The 26011-nt window shown below is 50.3% G+C and overlaps 2 protein-coding genes across 2 annotated transcripts; one reads left to right on the forward strand and one right to left on the reverse strand.

The window, feature by feature from the left end:
- Positions 1–2794: 2794 nt before the first annotated feature.
- On the reverse strand, positions 2795–14547 carry Peli3 (pellino E3 ubiquitin protein ligase family member 3). Its single transcript, XM_051145859.1, has 7 exons — positions 14373–14547; positions 13280–13432; positions 9928–10057; positions 8026–8127; positions 6594–6788; positions 6084–6272; positions 2795–4328 (listed from the first exon to the last, which is right to left on the reverse strand). The coding sequence occupies exons 2-7, from the start codon at positions 13429–13431 to the stop codon at positions 3759–3761; spliced, it is 1338 nt and encodes a 445-aa protein (XP_051001816.1). The 5' UTR covers position 13432; positions 14373–14547; the 3' UTR covers positions 2795–3758.
- A 7565-nt stretch (positions 14548–22112) lies between these two features.
- Positions 22113–25449, forward strand: Mrpl11 (mitochondrial ribosomal protein L11). The gene is made up of 5 exons (XM_051145860.1): positions 22113–22472; positions 22836–22931; positions 23487–23580; positions 23668–23827; positions 25163–25449. The coding sequence occupies exons 1-5, from the start codon at positions 22350–22352 to the stop codon at positions 25266–25268; spliced, it is 579 nt and encodes a 192-aa protein (XP_051001817.1). The 5' UTR covers positions 22113–22349; the 3' UTR covers positions 25269–25449.
- The last annotated feature ends 562 nt before the right edge of the window (positions 25450–26011 follow it).

Below are 26011 nucleotides of genomic sequence, written 5' to 3' on the forward strand. Positions count from 1 at the left end.
GACAGAGGTCCCCAAACTCTGGGTCCCTATATATCAGGAGCCTCCACACACATAGATGGGACCCTGGTATCTATGAGGTTTCACTTCCAGTGTCCCTCCTCTGGGTTTGGCCGTAGCAACCTGCGCTTAAAGGGAAGTAGAGCAATATGGATCCCCTCTACCCTGGATTTGGGGTTTGGGGATGCTATTTGGAGACTGCAGAGCTCTTGAAAAGAGTGGAGGATATCTGACAGGAAGCTCCTGGCAGAGCAGTAGTAGTCCCACCCAACAAGCGGTGCTGAAAAATGCTACAGGAGCTTCACTGACTCACCACGGGCCTGGAAACAGTCCTTAAAACACTGGAGCAGGGCGTGGTGGCGCACACCTTTAATCCCAGCACTTGGGAGGCAGAGGCAGGCGAATCACTGAGTTCTGGGCCAGCCTGATCTACACGTGAGTCCACGACAGCCAAGGAAACCGTGTCTCGAAAAACCAAACCAAAAACCACATTGGGAGCCCCAATTTCCTCCACACACGCAAAGGCAAGGCCAACAAAGACCTGGCGTTTTCTTAGTACACCTGTTTGCCATAGAAAAGCATCCTCCGGTGACCCAGGATGCAGGCAAGCATGCTGTCCACTCTTAGTAGTCAAGGTGGGGTCTGTATGGGTGACCCTTAGCACAGGCAAGTACCTACTGACATAGTAAGCATTGCAAAGAGCTTGGGTTAGACTGGGGGCTGACTCAGGTTGCCCAAGGTCAAATCAGATATCTGTCACCTACCAGCTTCTGACTTCCAGTGTTTTAAGGACTGCTTCCGGCAGTGACTCAAGGTCACTTCTCTGCCGCTTTGAGCCCTGTAAGCTTTACATCAGGAGTAGTAAGGGATCAGCAACTATCAAGAGGTAGTGCTGCCCCCTAGGGTTCTGTAGGAGGTAGTGTCTTGGGACTGAAATCCAGCACTAACCATGGCCCAGTACAAGCAATGCCCAATACAGGCACCAGTTTCTTATTCACCGAGGTGCCTGCGGCCAGGCTTGTCCCCACAGCGCTAGTAGCTGTTGTCTCTGATTAGTGAGCGTCATTAGAGTGACATCTTAAGTGAGGAATTCTGCAAAAATGTCTACCTCCAGAGGAAAGTCCCTTTCTCTCCTTTGGCCTATTCTCATTGGCCATTGACTCAGATTAAGTAGTAATGGAACCATAACCAGGTAGGAGAGGTAGAGCTATCCACAGCCACGAAGGGGTAGCTCAGGCAAGTGAAGGATCCCACTACCCAAGACCCCCCACGGAGGTGCATGACACCATCATCTCAAACAATAGGAGTACTTACTGAATGAAGTCCTTCACCAGCAGCTTGCCGTATAGAATTTCATTTAATTCTTCCAAAACCCTGAGGTAGCATATCACTGTTGTACCAACTGCACAAGTGAGAGGACCTTTGATTTTCCTAAGGCCTGACACTTCACTGTTTCCTCCTGCTGCTCCAACACACACACACACACACACACTCTCTCTCTCTCTCCCTCCTCTCACTGCGGCACATTCTATTTCAATGGATCATGGCTTTTCTGTATGTTTACATCAATCTGGTAGGGAAAGTACTCTGTTTTTTGGACAGGGTCTTACCACGTAGCCAGGGCTAGCATTGAACACACAATGGTCCTTCCTCAGCCTACCAAATGCTGGGATGCCTAGCCCTAGAGACTGTCATTCCATGTGACAATCATGGAAGCTGAAGATCCAAGAGCTGGCTCCCACCACCTGCCTCAGTTCTTCCCAAAGCCCACTTAGGTGCCTTTTGCTTGTCCTTTTTCCCAGAATCTAAGGCTCAACACCAGAAATAAGATCAGAATGTGTTCCCTGGCCTGGTCCCCAATAGAGTCATTAACAAGAACTGGGTAGAGTTTCATGTTTAGTGTTTTTGGGGAGGGTTGAAATGCTCCCCGCATACTCTGGCATCCCCTTCTGCCATGCATCACACTGTAGCTATGCGCTACTCAGTCTGTACCGTATTGGCTGCCTTCGGCACTCCCCAAGGCTCTGGCTTCTGTCTGGCCCTGAGGACAAAGTCAGCCCTACACCTAGAGCCACCCTCCCTTTATCTCTCTATAGTCTGTCTACCCATCTTCCTGGCTCACTTTCCCTTGAATGGTCAGGGGGAAACCCCAGGTTAGCCCTTGGTTCACAGAAGACTTGACTCACAATCAGGAGGAATAGGGAGGGGCTCAGCACTAGTTTGACCTCCATAGGTCCAGCGTGTCCCAGCCAACAACCCTGATCCCATCTCCTTTTTCTGTTGCCCTGCGTATTGGTTCTAGCCTATTGTCCTAACCCAGGCTACCCTCCAAACTCCATCCTGCCTCTACAGGGTCATCATTTAAGATGTGGCTCTGGCTTTAGGCCACTCAACTTCTCAGAACAACCCCAGCATGCACATACATGTGGCCAATGGAATGTGGTGTTCAGCTTTTGGCATTAGCCCCATGGGTCCCTCCTCTGACAGGGAAGCCCTGCATGGGGCTGAGCACTGAGCAAGTAGATATCCATCTATCTGTTCTTCAGCTTCTCCAGGAAACAGACTCTAACCTACCTTGCCTCAGTCCTGGCCAGCCTTAGTAGGATGTGAGGGGGGGGCAGTTGTGGCTTCCAATAATGGCTTGCAGCTAGGTTGTAGCTTCATCTCTCTAGGAACCCAAGTGTGGATACCTCCTTTCCTTTATCACTGTGAGGCTTAAGTGACAAAATCTTCAAGAAACAGAGCCCTGGCTCCCACTGAATCCAGCTGTAATTAGGATGGGGTAGGGCACACAGTGAATACCCAGTGACGGTAGCCCTTGTATCAGAGGCGGTTGCTGTGGAGTAGTGAGGCCTCCCCCAGCTTTGACTCCTGACTGCCCACAAAAGAGATCTGAAGTCTCCAGCATAGCCACACCCTATGCTCCAGCATTCCCTTAATCTGTTTCTCCACCCCCTACACTTCCTTACCCTGAGCCTGTGCCAAGAAGATACAGAGCCCTTCCTTACCTTGTGGGCCTGGAAGATTCTAAGCCACCATGGCGGCTGAGTTCCTGTGCTACCTCCTCCATGAAGCCTCTCAAATCCAGTAAGGGCTGCTCTGCAGCCCTGGAACTCTCTGATCCTAGCACGCATGAAGCTGCCTGCCCACCCTCCACTAGTCTGTGAACTCCACCAGGTGGAGAAGCTGACTGTCCGTGCGTCCTCCACTTGGTACTATCCTGTTTGTATTGGAGATCAGCAACTGCTGACCTCAGCCTGCCTGCCCACTCATCACTCACGGAGGGCTGGAGGCATTGCATACATTCGGGACACGAGGATCTGTGAGGGCAGCTGAGCAATGTGGTTTATAGAGTAACCCAGGGCAGCAGCAGGAGGGAGGGATAGTTGTTACTGGATTGGCAGGTTCAAAGTACAACCAGCTTAAGCTGGAAGTCAGGGGCCATGGCCCCTTCACTCCCCCAGGGGCACAGTGTATGTGGCATGATGTAGGATACCCCAGGAAGGACAGGAGCATTGGGGCACCCTCCATCAGCCTAGGGCAGAGCTAGTGCTAAAGTCCCCATCAATATGACTGGGATAGAGATCTCAGGGACCCTCTTAGAGACTAGAGCTGAGGGGAGGGCCACAGCCCATCCAATGTGTCCAACTGGTGTGGCTATTGCCAGCAGGCAGAGTCGCACATGCAGAGCTCCCTCTGAACAGCAGGAGATGGGGGACCTGGGTGGGTAGGCGGGCATCGCAGCAAGGACCCTGGAAAGCCTAGTCCAGTGGCCCCTGGAAAATTAGGCGGACACAGCCATGCTCACCAGTGAGCCAAGCCCCACAAAAGGGGCAGGCCGCGTGGAAAGCGTGTGTGCCATGAGGCAGTGGTGTCTGGGCCCAATAGCGGGCAGTCTTCTCCGAACAGACGTGGCCACAGGGTGCAAAAGCGTGGCTGGGCGGCCCAGGGTCCAGGCAGAGACCAGCCTCCTGGCCGAGCCACAGGGGCACATAGGGTCCCACAAGGCGGCAGAGAGGACACTCGCGCTCCTGGGGGCCTCGCTCCCTCCGGCAGCCCCAGCCATGGTAGCCATGGACGTGACCACAACGGACGTAGACCCACGGCTGTTGCTTGTCAGGTGCTGTGCGGCCACGGGCAGGACTGGGGAAGACCAAGGTGCTGAGGCCTACGGGACACTGGGGCCGTGCTGCGTTGGCCTCCTGTCGCTGGGCCTCCAGTTGTTTCAGTGTGGGTGCCCTCAGCAACCCTGCCGGAGTGCGCCACAGCAGCGTGGCCCCACACAGGTCGATGAGCGAACCATCTTGCAAGATGTTGGATTCGTTTTCCACCTGCCGGAGGCAGCAGAAGGCCTTAGCCCCAGAGCTCCCTGGCCCTGCCGCCAGGCAGCCTCACCCCAGAGAAGCCACCTATCTGGCTAGTGATATTATATTCCCTGGAGAGAACACCCCAGGCCAGGAGGCCAGCTAAGACAAGGAAGATAGATACAACCCCTTACTCTTAGGAAGACCCCGGCTTTGCTATCTTCACAGGTCAAATCAGGAAGTCTGTGGCCCAGAGCAAGGTTTCTCTGAAATGTTTCCCAAAGCTCTCCCCTAATGGCAGAAGTAGGATGCACAGAGAAAGCAAGTATCTCCCAAGGGGAATATTGGTACACAGCTCACAGCAACTGCCCCAAGGATTACAGATCACAGCAAGAACTCCAGAGCCAGAGAACCTGGGGTTGAATCCTGGTCTTGCCATTCACGTACTCAGTGTTGCTAAGGAAATAATTTAACTTCTGTGTCTTGGTCTCCTGGACCTCAGAGTAGATTCCATATCTCAAATGGGTCAAAACAAAAACCTGGAACAGTGACCGGTATACAGTGGGCATATAACAAGTATATGTCTGTGGTATGTAGACTCACATGCATGTTGTTTTGCTTTGGTTTGGTTTTGGTTTTCAATTTTATGGGTGTTTTGGCTGCATGTATGTCTGTGTGCTACATAGGTGCCTGGTGCTCATGGAGGCCAGAAGAGGGTCTTGGATCCCCTGGAACTAGAGTTATAGATGGTTGTGATCTGCCATGTGAGTGCTGGAAACCAAAACTGGGTCTTCTAGAAGAACAGCCAGTGCTCTTACCTCTGAGCCATTTCTCTAGCCCCCGGTTATGTGCCCAGGCTGGCCTAGAACTCATAATCTTCCCATGTGCTGGCAACTGGGGAGAATTCTGTGTGGACCAGTCACGGAATATAGCTCTATTATCTTACTAGAACTAACTCCCAGCGCCCATCATTAATGCTCCAAATAGCACCTAAGGGATGCTTTCAGACCAGCAGTGTAAGAACTACTGCAAAGGCCCTTTCCTGCTGGGAAAGAATAACACTAAACCTCAGCACTCAGGGAGGCAGGGGCAGGCAGATCTCTGTGAGTTCGAGGCCAGCCTAGCCTACAAAGACCAGGATAGCCAAGGATACACAGAGAAACCCTGTCTTGAAAAACCAAAAATAAATGAATAAACACTAAACCTCCCTGAATGTGACAGACACACTATAAGCTGCCAACGCTCTGGGCTCTAAATTGTTCTGACACGGGCCAAGTGTCACCTTTGGAGAGGGGTGTGATTCTCTAAGCTGCTGGCTGCCGCAAAGCCGCTCGGTTCCACACAGTGCTTATGTGTGGCTCTATTTCTTATCACTTGCGGATCCCCAGCAGTATGAAACTAGACCTAGGGACCTCGCTCTGGTCCTTTCTGTGGAGTTAAGTGACAAACGTCAAGAACTCCCTGAGGGAGTTCAGCAGTTAAGCTCAGCAGTTAAAGAGCACTGCCTGCTCTTCTAAAGGTCCTGAGCTCACAACCATCCATAATGAGATCTGGCGTCCTCTTCTGGTATGCAGGTGTACATGCAGGTAGAACACTGTATACATAATAATAAATCTTTAAAAAAACAAAACAAAACAAAAAAACAACTCCCTGAGCCTGGGGCTCACCAAACAGAGCCTAGTAGGACTTTCTTGGAGAGAAGGTACAATAGATGATCTCCCAGCTTGGAAAGGCAAAGTACTGATTGTGAGGGTGTGGGAAGGAATGGAGGCGGCCACCTACCAGCTTCCCCCGCTGCTGGGCTGAGCGGCTATCCCGCAGTGTGTACACATTCCCGCAGACAGAAATCTCCCTCCAGACACCTGGGGCAGAGTCCTCGGAGAAGCCACCTGCTGGGTGCATCACCAAGACCCCGTTGGTTGTCAGGCCGTCCATCAGACCATCAGGAGTCCTCCATTTGGCTGCCCGCTCCTAGGACCACAGGAAGGGTAAGCTCACAAGCCCAGGAATTCCCAAAAGGCCATATCCCAAAGATGGTGTCCACCGCCCCACCCCCCCACCTTCAAGATCTGGGGTTTCCCACACAGGACTTCAGGTCTTGGGTACCACCTGACTGACCTCTCTGTACTTCATTTTGCTCCTTCAAGACGTGGGCTGCTAAGCCATGTGAGAGAGATGCACAGGATGGCTGTCGACTGGCCCACCACTCTAAGCTGCAGCATCTCCCCAGCACCCTCCCTTCCCTCTGCTCTCTCTGTTGGAAGGGTTAGCCCTGCCTTGGGACTCACTCACTCCAAGAAAGATGTTGCTAGAGGCATCAAAGCCAGCAGCATAGATGCGGGCAGTATAGGGTGGCTGGCGGTCACAGAGGATGCGGCAGGCATAGCGGGAGATGGTACTTTGGGTGGAAGGGCCCTCTGTGGCCCCTCCACCAGGAGATGTGTCTGTTACTACAAAGTCAATCATGTTTTCAGTAGAGCGGCCAATCTGTAAGGAGAGGAGGGCAAGAGAACACGCACAGGCAAATTTCAGTTTTCTCACCCAGTGTCTCAGCAGCCACCAAACAATGAAGACGCCAGACTTGAAGAGGACAGCACACCACATCTTTCTAGAGTCTAGACACTTCGGGCTTGCATGCAGGTTCTCTGCATCTGATCAGCTGTGGTGGCATGAAGCAACTTCTGTTCTGTGGCCCCACAGCTCTGAGAAATACCCCGCTCAGTAAAAACTAGCTCATCTGCTGAGAGACCAATTAAAAGGTGACATCCTGGAATATTAGCAGTGAATTAAGTCTTAGTAAGAATGTATCTATCATAGGATAAGCTTTTGGGGGTGGGCTTGGAGGTTTTTTGGGTTTTTGTTTTGTTTTGTTTTTCAAGACAAAGTTTCTCTTGTAGTTCAGGCTGTTGTGGACTTGCTTTGTAGACCAGGCTGGCCTCGAACTTGCAGAGATCTGCCTGCTTCTGCCTCCCAAGTGCTGGGATTAAAGGTGTGCACCACCACCGCCACACCCTTGTTGTGTTAAGCACAGATTCACTATGTAGCCTGCACTGGCCTGGAACTTGCATGGAGATCAGCCTGGCCTCCCATTCACTTATCTCCACCTCCCAAGTGCTAGGATTAAAGACACCACACCGCTTGTTATTTTTCTCTATGTCTGTGAGCCTGAGTGGCTTTACTGCACCGCATGCTGCAAGCGCCACCTATGGAAGCCAGAGGGCACCGAATCCCCTGGAACTGAGTTACAGGCAGCTGTAAGCAGCAGACATGGGTGTGGAGGACTAAACCTGAGTCCTTCGCAAGAACAAGAAATGCTTTTAGCCTCTAACCCATCTCTCTAGGCCTAAGCTAAGCACTCTATGTACAAGACTTCAGTAACTCCTCTCATGGGCCTCGTTTTACAGATGAGGAAAACAAGACTCAGAGATGCTGAAGGAGTCTTGCCTAAAGTACCCAATGGCAAGTGTACAGGGCTAGTACTTGAGCCCAGGCATGATGAGGCTTAACTCTATACTCTGAACCTCCAAGCTGTACAGTGTCCCCTCCCACCCACTAGGTGTCTCAATTCTGAGACACCTTGGCAGTCAGCACCCTAGTCTAAGACATCCTACTTTCCCATCTGAGGGGCAATCTGCTACAATGAGTTCTCAGAAGCACCCTTCTCAGAGCTTCTGGGCCCATCGCCTGACCCTGCAGAACACAGAGGCTGAAAGGCTGGACATACCTGGAACATGTCCGTGTCGCTGTCATGCGTGTACTCCACTATGACTGAGTGGCTCCGGGACAGTGTGTATGAGATACTGTGCTGGCCTCGGTTACTCAGAGCCTGGTGGAGAGAAGGCAGTCACTTCCCAGGGTACAGGAGAGGTGTAAACTTCTGAGGCAAGGCCCAATAGCCACTCCCAGGAAGGGAGCTCCATCCTGCGCAGAGGAGGCTGTATAGAAGGAGCTCTTAGCTGGTTCTCTGGTTTAATCCTCCAGCTATCTCCAAAAAAACTGTGCTTACTATTCCATTTTCACAGTTAGAAATCTAAGGTCAGAGGGAGGAACTGGCCCTCCACCACACGCCTGGAAACAGCAGAGACTTAGCTTCCACACCAACCCTCTGAAGCCACAGGTTTCTTTCTGGTATTGTCCTGTGTGATGCTCTTCTTGGTTGCTAACTTGACCACATCTATAATTAACTAAGACCCAATGACTGGGCACACCTGTGAGGGCTTTTTGCTTAATTAAGTCATTTAAAGTGGAAAGACCCACTTCTAATCTCGATATTTAAGGTAGGAAAATAAACCTTTAATCCAGATCCTTTGAGGCAGGAAGATCCATCTTTAATCTGGGCCACACCTTCTGCCGGCAGCTTGTATATAAAGGACCCCAGGGAAGAAGGAAGCTCTCTCTTTTTGCCTGCTTGTTCTCGCTCTCACAGGCAAGTCCCAAGTCTATCCCTTCAGTGGCGTTAGGGCCTACTTCTTTGGGAGTCCAGGATATACTGAAGACCAGCTGAGACATCCATCCTCATGGGCTGAACAACTACTGGATTCTTGTACCTTCTATTGGTAGGCAGCCATTGTTGGATAGCTGAACCATAGCTTATAAGCCATTCCAATAAATCCCCCACAGACAGACAGATTCATGCTGTAAGTGCTGTTTCTCTAGAGAACCCTCACTAATACATTGTGTGAACATCACATGCCACGCTTGGAGCTTGGCTACCTCTAGAATAATGCTAATAGGTGCTGGAGAGATGACTCAGTGGTTAAGGTCGCTTGCTGCTCTTGCAGTGGACCCAGGTTTGACCCTAGCACCCATCGGGCAACTTACAAGGGTTTGCAACTCCAGGCCTAGGGCATCCAATACCTTCTTTTGGCTCCCACAGGAACTGCATGGTCTCAGTGCATAGACATTCATGCAGGCAAAATAGCTATATACATAAAAATAAATTTAAACTTTTTTTTCTTTTTTGAGACAGGGTTTCTTTGTGTAGCCTTGGCTGTCCTGGACTCGCTTTGTAGACCAGGCTGGGCTCAAACTCACAGCGATCCGCCTGCCTCTGCCTCCCAGAGTGCTGGGATTAAAGACATGTGCCACCACGCCCGGCTAAACATTTTTAAATAAAATTTCTAATCAGTGAATGGGGTGTGACACTCAAGGAAACATTTCAAAGGCTATTAAGGGCTGGGCACACTGCAAAGGATATCTAGTATCACCATTTGGGGTGTGTCTGGGGTGTGGTATATGTACATGTGTGTGCACAGGTTGTATACCCACAAAGGCCACTGGGTATCCTCTCTCACTGAACCTGGAACATGTGTTTTCTGCTTAGGATGAGGGCCAGCAAGCCCCAGCAAAGCTCCTGACTTTGCCCTTAACAGTGCTGGGGTCACAGGCACATGTGCTTTTATTATATGGGTGCTAGGGATCCAAACTTAAATCCTCAGGCTTGCACAGCTAGCCTATTGAGCTACCATCTCTCCAGACCCACCATCACCATTTCTCTGCTGAGCCAATAGGCAACGGGCTTCCCTGCTCCAGAGAGGCCATGGCAGGTGGGTCTAGGAAAGCTGAAGACCTGGGCCTGGGCACACAGGACAGGATGGCACTCAGTTCACTGGTATGCGCTGCTTGCCTTGGAGATGAGTGGCGTGGAGATGTGGTGCATGACGTCTGGCTTCACTCCATTGGCATGTGGCCGGCGGCTCAGTGCCAGGCGGCTTCTGCGGCGGCCCTTGTCCCCACTTGCTAGACACCCATTGTAGCTGTGGATATGGGGCGGGGCGGAGATAGTGGGTAGGAGAGAAAGGAGGAGAAAGTGAGCCCTTAGGAGACCTGGAGGAAACTGCCAAGGCAGAGCAGACTCCACTTGATAAACAAGTGCAAAAGCACCCAAAGCTAGGAAAGCCCGGAATAGCAAACAGCTGCATTGAGGGGTGGGGGTGGGGTCCCTCCTTCAGTGACCAAGTGTTCCCTGGATGCCTCAGCTGTAACAGCAGGTGCTGTGGTGGTAGGGGTGCTGCATCACGGTCTTGCTTGTGCCTCAGTGGAGGAGAGGACCCACCCAGGCATGACCCACCACAGCCCAGGCACAAGTCAAGTACACTCAAGGCCCAGGAAGAGGTGGGGATAACCCCAGGATCAGGATTCTGGGAGAGGAAACGCCTATACTGGGCCTCGAAGAGCTAGAAAGGCTTCATCTGCAGCAAAGGATCATCCATCATTCAGGGCCCATAAATGACCAAGAAGGAAAACAACAGTTTCTAATTGCACTCCCTCCATTATCTGTGCACTTGTCTAATTTCCACCTTCCTTTCTAGCTTTTATTCAGGGAGAATGACTGGGAGAAGCAAAGATGAGGTGAGTCATTGTCTTGATTGCTGCCGCTGATGCCCCTGTTCGCGGTCCTTCGGGTTTTCAATTACCTAATGGAATCTGCGAGACGTCCTGCCAGGCAAGTGTCTCTCTTCCTATTTTATAAATTAGACAAGTCAAGGCCCAGGGAGGAAAAAATGACTTGCCTCAAGCTAAAAAGCTATGGGGTGGGGGGAGGGGAGAGGGGAAGCCAGATTGTAGTCATTCTCACCTAGATTTGCCAAAATCCTGCAAGTTAGAGGACTCTGAGCCAAGGGCCTAAGACTGACAGGGTTTAGTGAGACTGGGATCGAGCGACTTGGGTGGCATCGTATAGTATGGAGATATGAATACCAAGCTAAGAACGTCTTTCTGTAACTAGTGGGGAGTCACAGAAAGCTTTAGAGATGGAAACAAGTAGCTGGCGATGTAGCTCAGCCCAGCACGTACAGTGCCCTGGGTTCAATTCCCAGCACCACATGCATGCAGCCTGGTAGCACATGCCTGTAATCCCAGAACTTGGGAGGAATGAAGACCAGGAGCTCAAGGTCCTCCTCAGCTACATGGGGAGACAGATGGAGGCCAGCCTGGGCTATGTGAGGCCCTGCCTCAAAAGGCAGGGGACACCCAATGTAAGATCAGTTAGAATTCCCTAGTGCATTTGTTAAAATCCACATTCCCTAGACCCATCCAGAGAGTCTGTCTCTCTAGGTGTGGGGTTCCTCTCAACACCTCACATTTTCTTCTCTCTCTTCTCTCTCCCCCTTCCTCCTTCCTTCCCTCTCTCTTATTTATTTATTTTATTTATTTTGGGGACAAAAATCTAATGCAACCCGGTTGGCCCCCTCCTGTGTGCTGGGATTGCAGGTGTGTGCACTACACCAGACTCATGATGTAACTTCCATGCATTCCCCATAGCTCTGATACGCAGTGAGGCATCCTTGCCCTCCTTAGGGCAGAGGGCAGAGGGCTGTCAGCAAAGCCCTTGTCAGCAGTCTCCTTGTCTGCAGACTCTTCCATCCCTGCCTTGCACCCAGACAGAAACACAAGCCCTCCCCTCTGTCAAGACACAAAGCGGCTGTTTTTCAGACATTAGCACCCCTGTGAGGAACATCACTTTCACCCTTCAGAGCACTTCTTCTATATGGGCAGGGGCAGGCCTGGGAGGAGACAGGTCAGGATGCAGGCTGAGGACTTACAGGAACCTGGCCTACATTCTGGCTCCTCCAGTCATCACACTACCTCTAGAAAATGGAGCTCATTTGTCAGGTCCTAGTTGGAAGGTTGATTTTTTTTTTTTTTTTTTTTTTTTGAGAACTAAACAAGATAAATCACTTTAAAATGCTTGACAGAGTTTGGCATGGTTATAGCAAGCTCTTGATACGAGCTAGCTATTATTGTTATTTAGGGGGAAAAAGGCAAGGGGCACATACAAGTCACCAAATGACGGCCCCTGTTATTGTTAATCTCCATCATGATCCGACAGTGGATCAAGTAGTGTCTTCTGGGTAGAGATGGGACCAAAGGAGACACAAAGGGAAAGGAAGAGGCGTCTGTGTCTGGGAAAGTGCTTCATGGGAGATGCAGGTATCCAGGCAGGCAAAGACCAGGAAGGACAGGGCCTACCCAGGCATCAAGTCCCATCAGTTTCTCTCTCACAGACTCTACTTTCTCACCTGTAGCATAAGGGTGAACTGCAGCTTAGTGATAGTGTGTTAGAGCTACAGCTAGGAAGACCTGGGTTCAAATCCCAGGACTGCCACTTACCAGCTGTGTGCCCTTGGGCCAGTCACTGCCCCTCTCTAAGCCTAAGTCTCCTCACCTTCTTCCTCACAGCATCTTTGTGAAGATCGAAATGAAATAATGTCCATGATGCCGGGCGTGGTGGCACACACTCCTTTAATCCCAGCACTCAGGAGGCAGAGGCAGGCGGATCTCTGTTAGTTCAAGACCAGCCTGGTCTACAAAGCAAGTCCAGGACAGCCAGGGCTACACAGAGAAACCCTGTCTCGAAACAAAACAAAAAAAACCGAAATAATGTCCATGAAAAGGCTTGGCACCGTCTGCCTCCCAGACATTAGATGTGCTGGGTCCTGTCTATGTACTTTACAAAAATCCCTCCTCCTTTCCTTCCTTCAGATAACCTTTGGGAGTACAGTTCAGCACCAACCCTCTCTTCAAAATGGGAAAAGGGAGGCACAGGGAAGTTCGGCAACTTGCAGAAGCAGAACCACTTTACCCCACACCTACACACAGTAGGTGCTTTACAGACTCTTGTTCTCATCTGATTAGAAACTGGTGAGCGGTTAAGAATTGTCTCAGGGCCAGCGACGGAGGCTCACACCTTTAATCCCAGGCAGCAAGCGGTATCTGAGTACAAAACCAGACTGGTCTACAGAGCAAGTTCCAGGACAGCCAAGGAAACACAGAGAAACACTGTCTCAAAAACAAAACAAAACAAACAAACAAACAAAATGGAAATGGGTTTGGTCAATTTTGCCTTTCATCTGGGAAAGTGACAAAAAGCAAAGAGTCAAGAGTCCCGGGGAAGGCAGCTGGTGCCCACTGTTGCTTTGGCTGACGTGAGGAGGGAGTTACCCAAGGCTCATCACCCCTGGACTAGGGAGGCTCACCCCAGGACGATGAGTTCACCATACTTGACTGGTTCCTCGCCTGGCAGTGCTTCTTCACCAGGAGAAGAGAGGACGCAAGAGCCCTTGTTCCCTGCGTGCTGGAGGTCCAAGGTGCGAGGGGTTCCCACTTCCGGGTTTCCTTCCAGCACCATTCTGAACAGTGAGAGAGGAGAAAAGAAGTTTGCAACTTTCCACCCCATCTCCTCTCAAGCTCTGGCCCCTTAGGCCGAGGCAAGAGTGACCCTTCAACACTTGCTATTATGACGACTCCAGCCTCTCATAAAGGGTGAGGTTGCTGGGATACTGGGGGCGGGGGGGGGGGTAGATTAAGTTCTTAAGGCCAAGACCTCAGTTACTCGCTGTCAGGTTCCTGATCTATGCCTTCACTTTAATCTTACTGCCCTTTGGCAGGTCTAGGCCTCTGTAGGTCTGTCTGTTCCCAATGACTCTCTGTCCTCCCAGCACGTCCTTTTCTGCCTTCTCTCTTCCCATGCTCTATCCCCCTTTCTATCCACGTACTTTCCTCTATTCGCCTGCCTTCCTCTGACCGTCCATCTGACTCAGTCTCCCCATCTTGGCATGGCACTGCAGGCAGCCCTCCAGATCTCTCCTGGGTGCGGGTGCGTGCCCTCTCCCTCCCTCCCTCAGGTGTCTGTCTGCGGTCCTCAGGCCGCTCTGGTCTCGGGAGGCCTGTAGGGGCGGCGCTTCCCAGTTGGGCTCCCCCTGCAGCAGAGCGGGTCCCCAGCTGGCAGCCTATTTAACAACCCTAACGCTGGAGGGTCTGCGCCGAGGGCAGGCCCTCATCCCGCGCTCGGGACGGGCACAACGACGGCCCAGTGCATACGCAGATACACACGCGGACGGCCCCTCGCAAAGACGCGCGCGCACGCAGACAGTCCCGCACACCCCTAGCACCACGGGCAAAGCCGAGACACAACCAGGACCTGCTACCGCAGGGACGCGCCCACGCGCTAACAGCCACAGGCGCCGGCCGTCAACCCGGCTCCCTTAACCCCGCCGTCCGCAGATACGCAAACACGCCCCCCGCACACGCCCAGCACAGCCCCCCGCCCCTCCACCTCTCGGTCCTCACCTGGCGGCGTTCCGGAGCTCTCCGCGAGCTGCTCACCCCGACCCGCCTCACCACCACTGCGCCTCGGATTGCTGCGGCGGGATGGGCCTGGCCCGCGGCTGCTCTACGCAGCCTCGTCGCGGGGACACCCTGGCCGGAAGAAGGGAGGGTTGTGCACACAAACCTCCACGCTCCACCCTCTGTCCCCCGCCCCGCCCCTGAGGCTCCGCCCCCTTGATGGCCCCGCCTTACTCTGAGGCTCCGCCTCCTGCGGATAAAAGCCTAGTTGTAGTCAGATGCTGAACAGGTTTTCAGGAGCCCGAACCCCTGAGCCCCGCCCCTGGAACCAATGAAGTCCCGCCCACGATTCTCTCTGAGCGACTCCCTATCTCCTCCCCGCTGGTTGAGGGACTCCCCTTGGTCTACAAGACCCCTCTCCTATTCCAGGGTCTCCTGGGTTCCCCCTGCTAGTCTGGAGCCTCCTCCTCACAGTACCTTAGACCCATCTCCGCCTCCAAGACCCCACCTCCCATTTCAGAATAGCAAAGGGCTAGCAGAGAGAAGGAAACTACTGGAGGAAGCAGAGGAAGGTGTATAGACCGCGGAGGCTGAAGAAAGCCACTGCGGTTGTCCTGAGTGCAGATCTGTCCTCCAGTGGAGCTTGACCATTTTCTCTCTGTGTAACATTCGTGGGCTCTGGCCTCGTCGGTGAACCGAGACACGCACTGCTGCCTCGTCTCTCACCAGTGCGCACCAATCTTTTGTAAAGCTTCAAAGGACTTTTGGGTGCTCAGTCCCTCTGGGCCACAGACTTAGAAAAAATTTTTCTTATGTCTGTACCTAGCTCTTTGGTTTGAATTTGATTAAGTTAAGTCCTGGGAGGCAGGTGCAATAATTGCCGTGTGCTGTGCCCTCACCCCTGCTGCCTCGAAATAGATTTACACAATCTTGCTAAAGAGGGACCAAGAGATTATCTATGGCTTCATACAGCTTGGCAATACCACTGACCGACATCTCCAGCCCTTGACCTTCTGGTTTCATTTATTTATTTATTTATCTATCTATTTATTTATTTGTAATCTTGTTTTTTTTAAAGATTTATTTATTATGTACACAGTGCTCTGCCTGCATGTACACCTGCACACCAGAAGAGAACACTAGATCTCATTATACATGGTTGTGAGCCATGATGTGGTTTCTGGGAATTGAACTCAGGACCTTTGGAAGAGCAGCCAGTTCTCTTAACCTCTGAGCCATCTCTCCAACCCCAGAAGCCATTTCTTTCTTTCTTCCTTCCTTTTTTTTTTTTTTTGTTGTTGTTGTTGTTTGTTTGTTTTTTGTTGAGACAGGGCTTCTTTGTGTAGCCTAGGCTGTCCTAGATTCCCTTTGTAGGCCAGGCTGGCCTTGAACTCACAGTGATCCTCCTGCCTCTGCCTCCTGAGTGCTGGGATTACAGGCGAAGACCACCATGCCTGGCCAGAGGCCACTTCTTAATTGATACAGGCTGGAGAGCCTGAAATTTTTCAAAACCATCAAATCCTATTTCTCTTCGGTTTGTCAGTGCCCTTATCAGTTTATATCTCACCTCTTGAATTTTAGTCTAAGCGAGAATCAAAATGAGGTGATACTTTCTACGTGTCACCTAGAAATCTGTGCTGTGCTGCAGAGTTCATTAGGCACATCTTCTACTTTGCACATTGTCACAGGTGGCAGTGTTGCTACATTTCCTTGCCCCGAGATCCAATGACGGGCTCTCCTCCCCCGTTCCTCTTCCTCCTCCTCCTCCTCTTTTGTTTTTCTCTGTGTAGCCTTGGCTGTAGGCCAGCCTGGCCTCAAACTCACAGCGATCCGCCTGCCTCTGCCTCCCAAGTGCTGGGATTAAAGGTATACGCCACCATGCCCGGCTAGCAGGGTCTAACCCCTCGCCTTGCCGAGACAGGGTCTCTCTGTCTTGGTTGTCCTGGACTAGCTTTGTAGACCAGGCTGGCCTCAAATTCACAGCGATCTGCCTGCCTCTGCCTTAGACAGGGTCTTAAGGTAGTCAGTCCCCAAGACCTTTGCTCTCTGGTACCCACTTTTTAAAAAAATATTTGTTTATTATATATACAGTGCTTTGCCTGCTTGTACCCCTGCAGGCCAGAATAGGGCATCAGATCACATTATAGATGGTTGCGAGCCACCATGTGGTTGCTGGGAATTGAACTCAGGACCTTTGGAAGAACCGACAGTGTTCTTAGCCGCTAAGCCATCTCTCCAGCCCCCCACTTCTTTTTAAAGTTCTCTCTCCTTGGTTGTGATGGATGTGACTTGCTTCTGATCAAAAGTATAGAAAAAGTGGTAGACTGTGCAAGATCACCTGCACGTGATGGAATTGTGATCCTAAGTTCATAGCATCTGTCTTGGGGGAGTGTCTCTTCCCCCTTGAAGAGGGGAGCTGACTGTCATCAGGGTAAAGGGTTAAGCACCTAAAAGACTCCTTTGTTGTTCTGACTGAAGGAAAACCTGCTGCTGGAAAGGCTGTCTGGATTTTCTTTTATTTTCATGTCACCTCCATCAATCCTGATCTAACAAGGGCCCTTGTGTTAAAACTGGAGGTCAAGCCAGGTGTGGTGGCACACACCTTTGATCATAGAACACTGGGGAAGCCAAGATAGGCAGATCTCTGTGAATTCAAGGTCAGCCTGGTCTACATACTGAGACCCTCTCTCAAAAAAAAGAAAAAAGAAAAAGAAAAGAAAGAAAAAAAGCAAGAAAGAAACAAAACAAAACAAAGCAAAATTGGCTCTTTTTGTCTGAGCTAAGGATGGTTTCCAGCCAACAGGAAGAAAAGCTCTCAACTCTCATGCGGTTGGATTCTACCAATTCAAGTGGATCGTTTCCCAGTGGAACCTCAGAGAACACCACAGTCCCAGCCAATGCCTTCAGTGAGACCCTAAGCAGAATGTCCTGCTCAGCCATGCCTGGACTCCAAATCCTCCAGAAATGATGAGGTCATAAATGTGTACTGTGGTTTGTTTGTCTGTTTGTCTGTAGAGGTGAGTTTTCTTTGGGGTGGTGTTGATATAGGATAGTCTTGGCTGACCTGGAAGTCATTATGTAGACCTGGCCTCAAACACACAGAGATTCATCTGCCTCTGCCTCCCAAGTGCTGGGGTTAAAAGTGTGTGCCAGCTGGGTGGTGGGGGCGCACGCCTTTAATCCCAGCACTTGGGAGGCAGAGGCAGGCAGATCTCTGAGTTTGAGGCCAGCCTGGTCTACAAAGTGAGGTCCAGGACATCCAGGACTACACAGAGAAACAAGCAAACAAACAAAAGGGCTGGAGAGATGTGGCTTAGCAGTTAAGAGCACTGCCTGCTCTTCCAGAAGACCAGGGTTCAATTCCCAGCACCCACATGGCAGCTCACAACTGCCTGGAACTACAAGATCACAAAACACAAATGCACATAAAATAAAAATAAACTTAAAAATTAAAAAAAAAACACAACAATAAAAAAGTGTGTGCTACAGCTGGGCATAGTGGTGCACGCCTTTAATCCCAGCACTATAGAGGCAGAGGCAGATGAATCTCTGAGGCTGAGGCCAGCAAGTTCTACATAGTGAGTTCCAGAACTGCCAGGGCTAGGTAGAGAGGCTTTGTCTTAAACAAACAAACAAACAAAAAAAAAAACACAACAAAAATGTGCTCAATCATATCCAGCTCTGTGTGTGTGTGTGTGTGTGTGTGTGTGTGTGTGTGTTGTCTGCATGTCTGTGCACCACCACGTGTGTACCTGGTATCTGCAGGGGCCAGAAAAGGGAGTCTGATCCCCTGGAACTGGAGTCACATAAGATTGTGAATCACAACCTGGGTGCTGGGGCCTCTGGAAAAGCAGCTACTGCTATGTCACCAGCCCCAGTTTGTATTAATTTGTTAATTCTATTGTAGACTTACAGTTATATAAAAATAGAAGCACCCTAAGCAGAGGGTGGCAGTATTTGGGGAAACGCAGCTGTCCATCATTGTCTACAGCTCCATAAATCCACCCCTAATTAACCCATTTCACTCATCAATATGAACTTGAATTGAGTCTTTCTTCAGGCTGTTGGTGCCACCATAGAGTCCTCAAAAAAAGGCACAAATCAGCTAGTTATTATGGAATAATAAATCACCCTGAACCATGCATCCTAAAACAATAAACACTTATAATTGTGTAGTTTCCAAGGATTGGGAATTCAGGAACAAGCTGGCTCAATGATTTTGGCTCAGGATCTCTCATAGAGTTATAACAAAGTGGTCAGCAGCAGAGGCTTTAGCTAGAAGAAAGCTTGGAATGTGTGCTAGGGAGACGATGTAAAGTGCCTGCTGAGCAAACATGAGGGCCAGAGTTCAGGTTCACCTGGTGGGTGTGGTGGCTGGCATGCACTGCCTGGGACAAGTTAGCTAGTTAGACTAGCCGGACCAGCAACCTTTAGGGTCAGCAGAGAGATGGTTCCTCAAAGTGTGGCCTTCACATTCATACATGCACCTGCACACATATGTGCACCCACGCATATGTGCACATGCAGATAAACACTCACACCACCACACACATACGCATGCCAAAGAAAAAGAAAGAGTCTAGAGGAAATGGTTCCGTTGGTAAAGCACCAGCTGTTCCGGGGAGTTGAGTTCCAGTACAGAAACTTAGGATCTCCAGCACCTGTGCGGAAAACCTGGGACCACCGCAAAATCGCTGGGTACAGAAGTTCACATTTGTAACCCCAGTACTGGGGGGTCCAGGTGGACAGAGCTAATTGGCTGGCCATATGAGCTAAACTGATGTGTTCCAGGTTCATGAGTAGTGACGCGTAATCCAGGAAGACATTCAGCTTCAACACGTGGCCTCTATGCTAGCATGCACGTGTGCACGAGCACCTGCACAAATGCGTGAATCAGTCCATCTATCAAACAGCACAGGAGGTGGAGGTGGGGGAGGGGAGGAGGAAACTGACTGGTGGGAACTTTCAGTGGTACAAGAGTTCATGCATCACCCACCCCCCTGTAAGAAATTCATCAACTTTTGAACTAGACTGAATAGAGTCTTTCTTTGATGTGTGGGTTCCCTCTCTATGGGGTAAATAGACATTTCCTTTATGCCTCATCAGGAAGTCTTCAGGTGTGGCGCCGCACTCTTTAATCACAGCACTCAAAAGGCAGAAACAGGTAGATCTCTTAAGTTCTTCAAGACCAGCCTGGTCTATAAAGCCAGATCCCAGGACAGCCAGGGCTGCACCAAGGAATCCTGTGTCAAAAAGAAGAAAAAAGAAAGAGGAAAAAGAAAAAGTTACTCAACATAGGGTCTACTTTCTTTCTCCAAGATTCCACTGGTGGGATGGATACCCCACTTTGATATAGCACCACAGAGAACCCCAGGTTGCTCTTGCCACAGCTTGCAGAGTTATGAAGGCGGGATGCCAGGAAAGTTTGGGGGACCTGAAGCGCCTGGGCCCATTTTCTACCAACCACTGAGCCTCCTATTGTGGGGGTGTTTCTCAGGGACATATGCCACTGCTCCTGCCAGCACCACAGCACTGGCTTGGGGACTTCCCTGGGCACAGAGCATGGTGATAAAAAACAAGGCCTCTGGGTCCTTACACAAAGGACCTGGCTATTTGCAGGTTGTGGGAGAAGTTCAAGTCTAAGATCATTTTCTAAAACAATGGGAGGATGGGGTTGGGAGATGGCTCAGGTGTAGGCTCAATTTTCTTAACCAATATATTTTATTAACTTAGTGACCCAGCATACGTCACTTATAACCCGACTAACCAAAACAATAGGAAATGAGGATTAATGGACACAATAACAAAACTATAAGGATATCAGTTCCAAGGAACAATTCTCCTGGCACAATCAGCAGGATTTCTTCTGCTGGAACCTGGAGTAACCAGAACCCAGAACCTCAGCAGGAGCCAGAGCCCCGAAGCCTTTCCTCAAGCGGTTCTCTCTAGGAGTGTCTCAAAGTGCAGCGATGAACAGCCAAAACTACCCCAAGTCTCCAAAAAACCCTGCGTCCAGTTCTAGGCTCATTTATATATCTCCTCCCGGAGTCTGCCCACGGGATCTTTTCAGCTGGCAACAATCAAGCTCCCGCATGAGGTGGTCGGTCTTCTAGTGGATTAACCTCACCTGTTCTCTCACAAGACAGGCCCAATCCCGCACTTGGGATCCTAAAAAACAGGTTTAGCTCTCCTTCACACAGGAGTGAGGGAGAGAGATTGGCTCTCAAGAAAGCCAGGGAAATGCCAGCTGAGTATGGTGACCTTCCTGTAATTCCAGGCCAACAGAAAAAGCCCAGAACAAGCTGGTTAAAAGATGAACTGTACTGGCAAGCTCTGGGTTTGAGTAGCAGACCCTGCACCAATGACAAGAGCAGAAGAGCAATGGAAGAGGATTTATTTTTTATTTTTTGTTTTTCAAGACAGGCTTTCTCTATGTAGCCTTGACTATCCTGGACTCGCTTTTTAGACCAGGCTGGCCTCGAACTCACAGCAATCCACCTGCCTCTGTCTCCCAAGTACTGGGATTAAAGGTGTGTGCCACCACACCAGCTTGGAAGAGGATCTTAACATCAACCCTCCACACGCATGTGCACATGTGTGCGAGCAAGTACACCTACACAAGTGCATCTACACACATGCAAAAACATGCACGTTGCACACACAAGGAAGTAGAAAAGGAAAGAAAAACAGCGGAGGATTGTGAGAGGCAGTTTAGAGGGAGCGGTAGACTCTAGAGAGGTATGCAACATAATAGGCTGCCTTGTTGTCTGGAGAGAAACTGGAGAATTCTGGAATCTGAAGGACCTCGAAACACTTCCTTAGTGGAAAGTTCCTTCACTGTAGACTCACCCTGGTGACTGTCAGCTAGTGGAGGACTTTACAACCTGGACTGTTGTGGAAAATAATGGAGAACTCAATCTACAGTTAGTGGAGCCTCACAGCCAGGTGTGGCCATGGAGAGTCAGTCAGACTCCTTCCAAGGCCATCACTGTCTCAGAGTGTCTCGGTACCCACAGTTGCCTGAGGGGGGAGGATACCAAAGGCTTCAAACACCAGCTGCTTCAAATGCCATTCACTAAAAGGCAGGTACCGACAAGGAGCCCTGGAGAGTGTGGAGCAAGATGCAGAATGCTGAAACACATAACAAAACCTTTTCCTTCCGATAAAAAAAAAAAGGAAGAGCAGGGAAGCAGTAAAGTAAGCCTGCTAAGACGGAGGGAACTCAGGGTTGACTGGCGTGAGGGAGCTCTGGGAGGGTTTGCTTTCTTTGTACAAATAGCGGTAGATGCTTTCTCGGTTCAAGTAGTGTTCTAAAGCGACATGTTACTGAGCTGTCACAACCATAAAAAGGTGCCTGTAATATCCATTGTGCAGAGAACGAAACAGGTAACAAAAACAGTAACCTAACCCTAACTCTATGTATCAAGTTCATAGCCAACAAGAGCAGCAGCCTCTCTGTCTGTTTCCCGCTCTATTTGCAATCATATCGCCTTTCATGAAACAAACAAACAAAACAGATGGGGAAACCTAAGACTTAAGGGACCCCCACTTTGAATAAACTTGCTCCATTTCAAGCACTAAGATATCACTATGTCCAGCAGATGGCAACCCAGCGCACAGGCAGCAGCACGCTCAGGATAAGGAGCTGAAACGATATACCCACAATGCTATGCGGAGACTCAAAGTCCCAGACCATGTTTGGGTGTCTAATGTAGTGCCTGTGCGCACGCCTGACGGAATGTGTGTACTGAAACCATGTAAGCTTTCTTCCTACCTTCAGAACGGAGGAGGGGGAAAAATGCTTTTAAAAAGTTAACTCGTCTTTAGTCGGAGAGCCGTATGAGTGAAACAAGGCTGCTGTTTGTTGGTCTCTCTTACCCTGGCCTAACGCGAGGACCCTTGACCTCTGACCCAAGATGGCAGCGTTCAGAGCATAGCTCATGCGTCTCTGCGGTGAAATAAGACTGAAAATCTCACGTCATGTCGAAGCTAAGCCGGGTCTCTCGGACCCTCAGGAAGCCGGAGGCGGGCGGCGTGATCCGGGCCATCGTGCGAGCAGGCCAAGCTATGCCTGGGCCGCCACTGGGTCCCATCCTGGGTCAGGTGCGGTGTCTGGAACCCGGCCCGGGAGATGCGGGAGGGTGGACGCCGGTAGGTGGGAACGGGCTCTGGAGCCCGGAAAGCCTTGCTTATAAACGTGTCTCCGCTGTTCACACCAGCAGCCTTATGTCCTTGTGTTACTCACGTAGCCCCTCCAGGCCTCAGCTTCTCTTGACTCGTTGCCTAGTTGCTGATTAAGTGGCACCTTGTGGACGACTCGTCTTGGCGCCCAAACTCTAGTTGACTCTGGGTAGACGAAACCCAGAAACACAAGGAAGTGACGGTGAAGGGGAGAAGAGACAGGGGCTCCGGATAGTAGAAAGCCTTCAGCTCCCACCCTTAATTTTGTACGTGCCTTCCTCACAGCGGGGTGTCTCTATCAACCTGTTCTGCAAAGAGTTCAACGAGAAGACAAAGGACATCAAAGAAGGCATTCCTTTGCCCACAAAGATTTTCATAAAGGTGCCGAGTCTCATTCTCCCATCATCTTCCTTGGCTCATGAAACTAGTCCCTCTGGTTGCTTCTCTGTCCTTAGCTTGGTCGTCACCTTTTCCTATTTACACGTGAAGCCTAGACGGTAATTCCTCTGAGCTGCCTTGGTGCTGCGTCCTGTGTTTCTTATCTTTCATCTCACCGGGCCTTCCAGAGTAGAGTTGGATGAGGAATAAAAATGGTGGGCTGTGGGCTTGTTTTTCCTGTCTTTCGTGGTGTTAAGAGCTTACGCGAAGTATATTCCAAATGAATAAATGAGGCTTCAGCCATAGCCTTCTGCCAGAATCTCAGGTCCTTTGACCTAAAAACTCTACATGTATGAAAACGTCATAATGAGACGTAATATGTATAACTAATATATGCTATACAATATATTTTTTAAAGGGCTCTCTCATCTTTACTCCCAAATCAAGAACTTTTGGGGTGGGAGAGGACTTTCTGGGAAGGCAAGCTGATGGGAGAAGCAAAGGGACAGTAGATATTTTTTGGACCAAGAAAGTCTCATGTATCTTTTTCCTACTAAGCCTGACAGGACCTTTGAGCTCAAGATTGGGCAGCCCACTATTTCCTACTTTCTGAAGGCAGCTGCTGGGATTGAGAAGGGGGCCCGGCAAACAGGTAAGGACTGGAGTGGACACCTGCGATTCTGATGTGTACAGAAAAAAAGCAGTGACACTTGAAGAGTTACTCCTTCCTTCTTCCCAGGGAAAGAGGTGGCAGGCCTGGTAAGCTTGAGGCACATATATGAGATTGCCTGCGTCAAAGCGAAGGATGATGCTTTTGCCATGCAGGACGTACCCCTGTCTTCTGTGGTCCGCTCCATCATTGGCTCTGCCCGCTCCCTGGGCATTCGTGTGGTGAAGGAGTGAGTATCTTGAGAGGAAACCCAGAAAGTTCTCCCCCCACCCCAAAAGTTCTTGATTTGGGAGTAAAGATGAGAGGGCCCGTTTAAAAAAAAATACATATATATATATTTTGTAGCATATATTAGATATACGTCTCATTATGACGTTTTCATACATGTAGAGTTTTTAGGTCAAAGGACCTGAGATTCTGGCAGAAGGCTATGGCTGAAGCCTCGTTTATTCATTTGGAATATACTTCGTAAGCTCTTGTTATATGCTAGACGTGGTTCTGGACGCTGGATATAACCAGGAATGAGCGGTTGTGCTTGGCCACTTTGGAGAAATGTGTAGTCCTGACGTGGAGGCAGATCCGTTCAGAGAGGCTTAGACTGACAGGTGTTCAGTGTTGTTTAAAAAAAAAAAAAAAAAAAAAAAATCAATGGATCGGATGTGGTGGCGCACACCTTTAGTCCCAGCATTTGGGAGGCAGAGATAGGTGGATCTCTGTGAGTTCCAGGGCTACACACAGAGAAACCCTATCTGGGGGTGATGGGGGTGGGGAGAATCAGTGGGTGTCATGAGAGCAAAGACAGGCAAGGTGGTCAGTGTTGTTTGGATGTCATGAGCGGGGAGAGGACTCTGAGGGAGGTGACATCAGAACAGCCCAGGAACAGAGGGTAAGATAGCAAAATGTTCCAAAAAGTGGGAAAACTGCAGAGAAGAGGTAAGGGGCTGAGGCTAAGTTCATGGTGGTCTAGGGGCCTTGTCTAGGGCAGGTGGGATATGGCCTGAGGGAGGAACCAGTCAAGAAGGGTCTTGTGAGCTGTTGCACATTCAGACTGGAATCCTCAGGCCAACAGTCGCCCCAGTCAGTTGGCTTTGGATGAGCACAGGGATAGTTTCCTTAAAGTAGCTAGTTAAGTGGAAGATCTGGGAGCACAGCAGGGACAGGAGCAGGACGTCATCACTGGCCTCTTACTGCTGGTGTTGTACCCCACGGCAAGGCTGGCATCAGACGCTCCTCACGGGAGCTCAGGTTACAACCCAGTCCGCCTTTATGGTTTTTTTTTTTCAAATCCTTACTTTGTGGGGGCAGAGAGAGAAGTAGATCACAGGTACGTACCCTGCGACTCCCTCGTTTGAAGTGTCTGTGGCTCAGAGGAAGACCAGGAAATCCCAGTGGTCCAGTAGCGGGCACAGGCTAAGTAGGGCCGTAAGATGGGAATCACAGGTTGAGGAAGGTAGTGTGTGGTTGTGGGTCCCAGGCAGAGGTATGAAAGTTGGAAGTCAGGGGAGGGGAGCTGGGGGTCTGTGCCAGGACCCACCACTCACCAACCATCTTTCTCTACCTGTAGCCTCACTGCAGAAGAGCTGGAGGCTTTCCAGAAGGAACGAGCCGTGTTTTTGGCTGCTCAGAAAGAGGCAGATTTGGCAGCCCAGGCAGAAGCTGCCAAGAAGTGACCCCAGCCTTCCACACTCTGGGATTTTGAAGCAAGAGACCAAGAAGGGGCCCACTGAGAAAGCGGAGCCACAGGACAGGAAGGGACTTCATGGCAGTGTGGTTTATAGTTTCCTGACTTACATTTCTATACATGTGGCTGTGTCGAGGGATCCAGCCTGAATAAACTTCCTGTGCCATCCACTCTCAGCTTCTCCTCTGTGACCTGCTCTTCTGGGGCTAATTCTGACAAGTAGTAACCTTCACAAGTGTGAGCCGCCCCACAGGCGAATTGGGACCGCTGTCATGTGAGCACAGGCTCAGCCAAGCCAATTGCCATGCCCAGTGCCTTGGTCTGCTTTGTGTTCAGTCAAAACAACGAAAGCTTGGCACTTTATAAAGAAAAGATGTTTGTCCAGCTTCTGATTCATGGTGCTGGTGTCCAGCAAGGACTCCTTTGGCTGTATCACAACACAGTGAAGTGGAAACAGTCAGGTGCACGGAGCCATCTGTGAGAGGTAGCTCCTACTTAGGACAACCTTCCACTGGACCCCACCTTTAGAAATTAGATTTATTAGTGAAGGCTACACAGAGAGACCCTGTCTCAAATGGGGAACACGTTATAACCTGTAGGTTCTGAGTCAGTACAAGTGGGAGTTGAGACCAGTTCTGTATTCAGGGCTGAGGATGTAGTTTTCTGGTAGAGCTGTTGCTTATGCGAAGCCCCCCAACCTGTGTTCTCAGCACCACACAACAGAGAGTCTTT

The sequence above is a fragment of the Acomys russatus genome, chromosome 5 (assembly GCF_903995435.1).
Source record: "Acomys russatus chromosome 5, mAcoRus1.1, whole genome shotgun sequence".
In the NCBI taxonomy this organism is placed as follows: Eukaryota; Metazoa; Chordata; class Mammalia; order Rodentia; family Muridae; genus Acomys; species Acomys russatus.

Bases quoted from the DNA above. Each gene is read 5' to 3' on its own strand.
- Peli3 (XM_051145859.1), bottom strand. From the start codon at position 13,431: ATGGTGCTGGAAGGAAACCCGGAAGTGGGAACCCCTCGCACCTTGGAC. The intron at 6,273-6,593 runs GTGAGTGAGTCC...CTGTGGTCCTAG, and splicing joins CTAGCAACATCTTTCTTGGA to GAGCGGGCAGCCAAATGGAG. The intron at 4,329-6,083 runs GTAGGTGGCCGC...TGCCTCCGGCAG, and splicing joins CCCAGCAGCGGGGGAAGCTG to GTGGAAAACGAATCCAACAT.
- Mrpl11 (XM_051145860.1), top strand. From the start codon at position 22,350: ATGTCGAAGCTAAGCCGGGTCTCTCGGACCCTCAGGAAGCCGGAGGCG. The intron at 22,932-23,486 runs GTGCCGAGTCTC...TTTCCTACTAAG, and splicing joins CCACAAAGATTTTCATAAAG to CCTGACAGGACCTTTGAGCT. The intron at 23,828-25,162 runs GTGAGTATCTTG...CTCTACCTGTAG, and splicing joins GGCATTCGTGTGGTGAAGGA to CCTCACTGCAGAAGAGCTGG.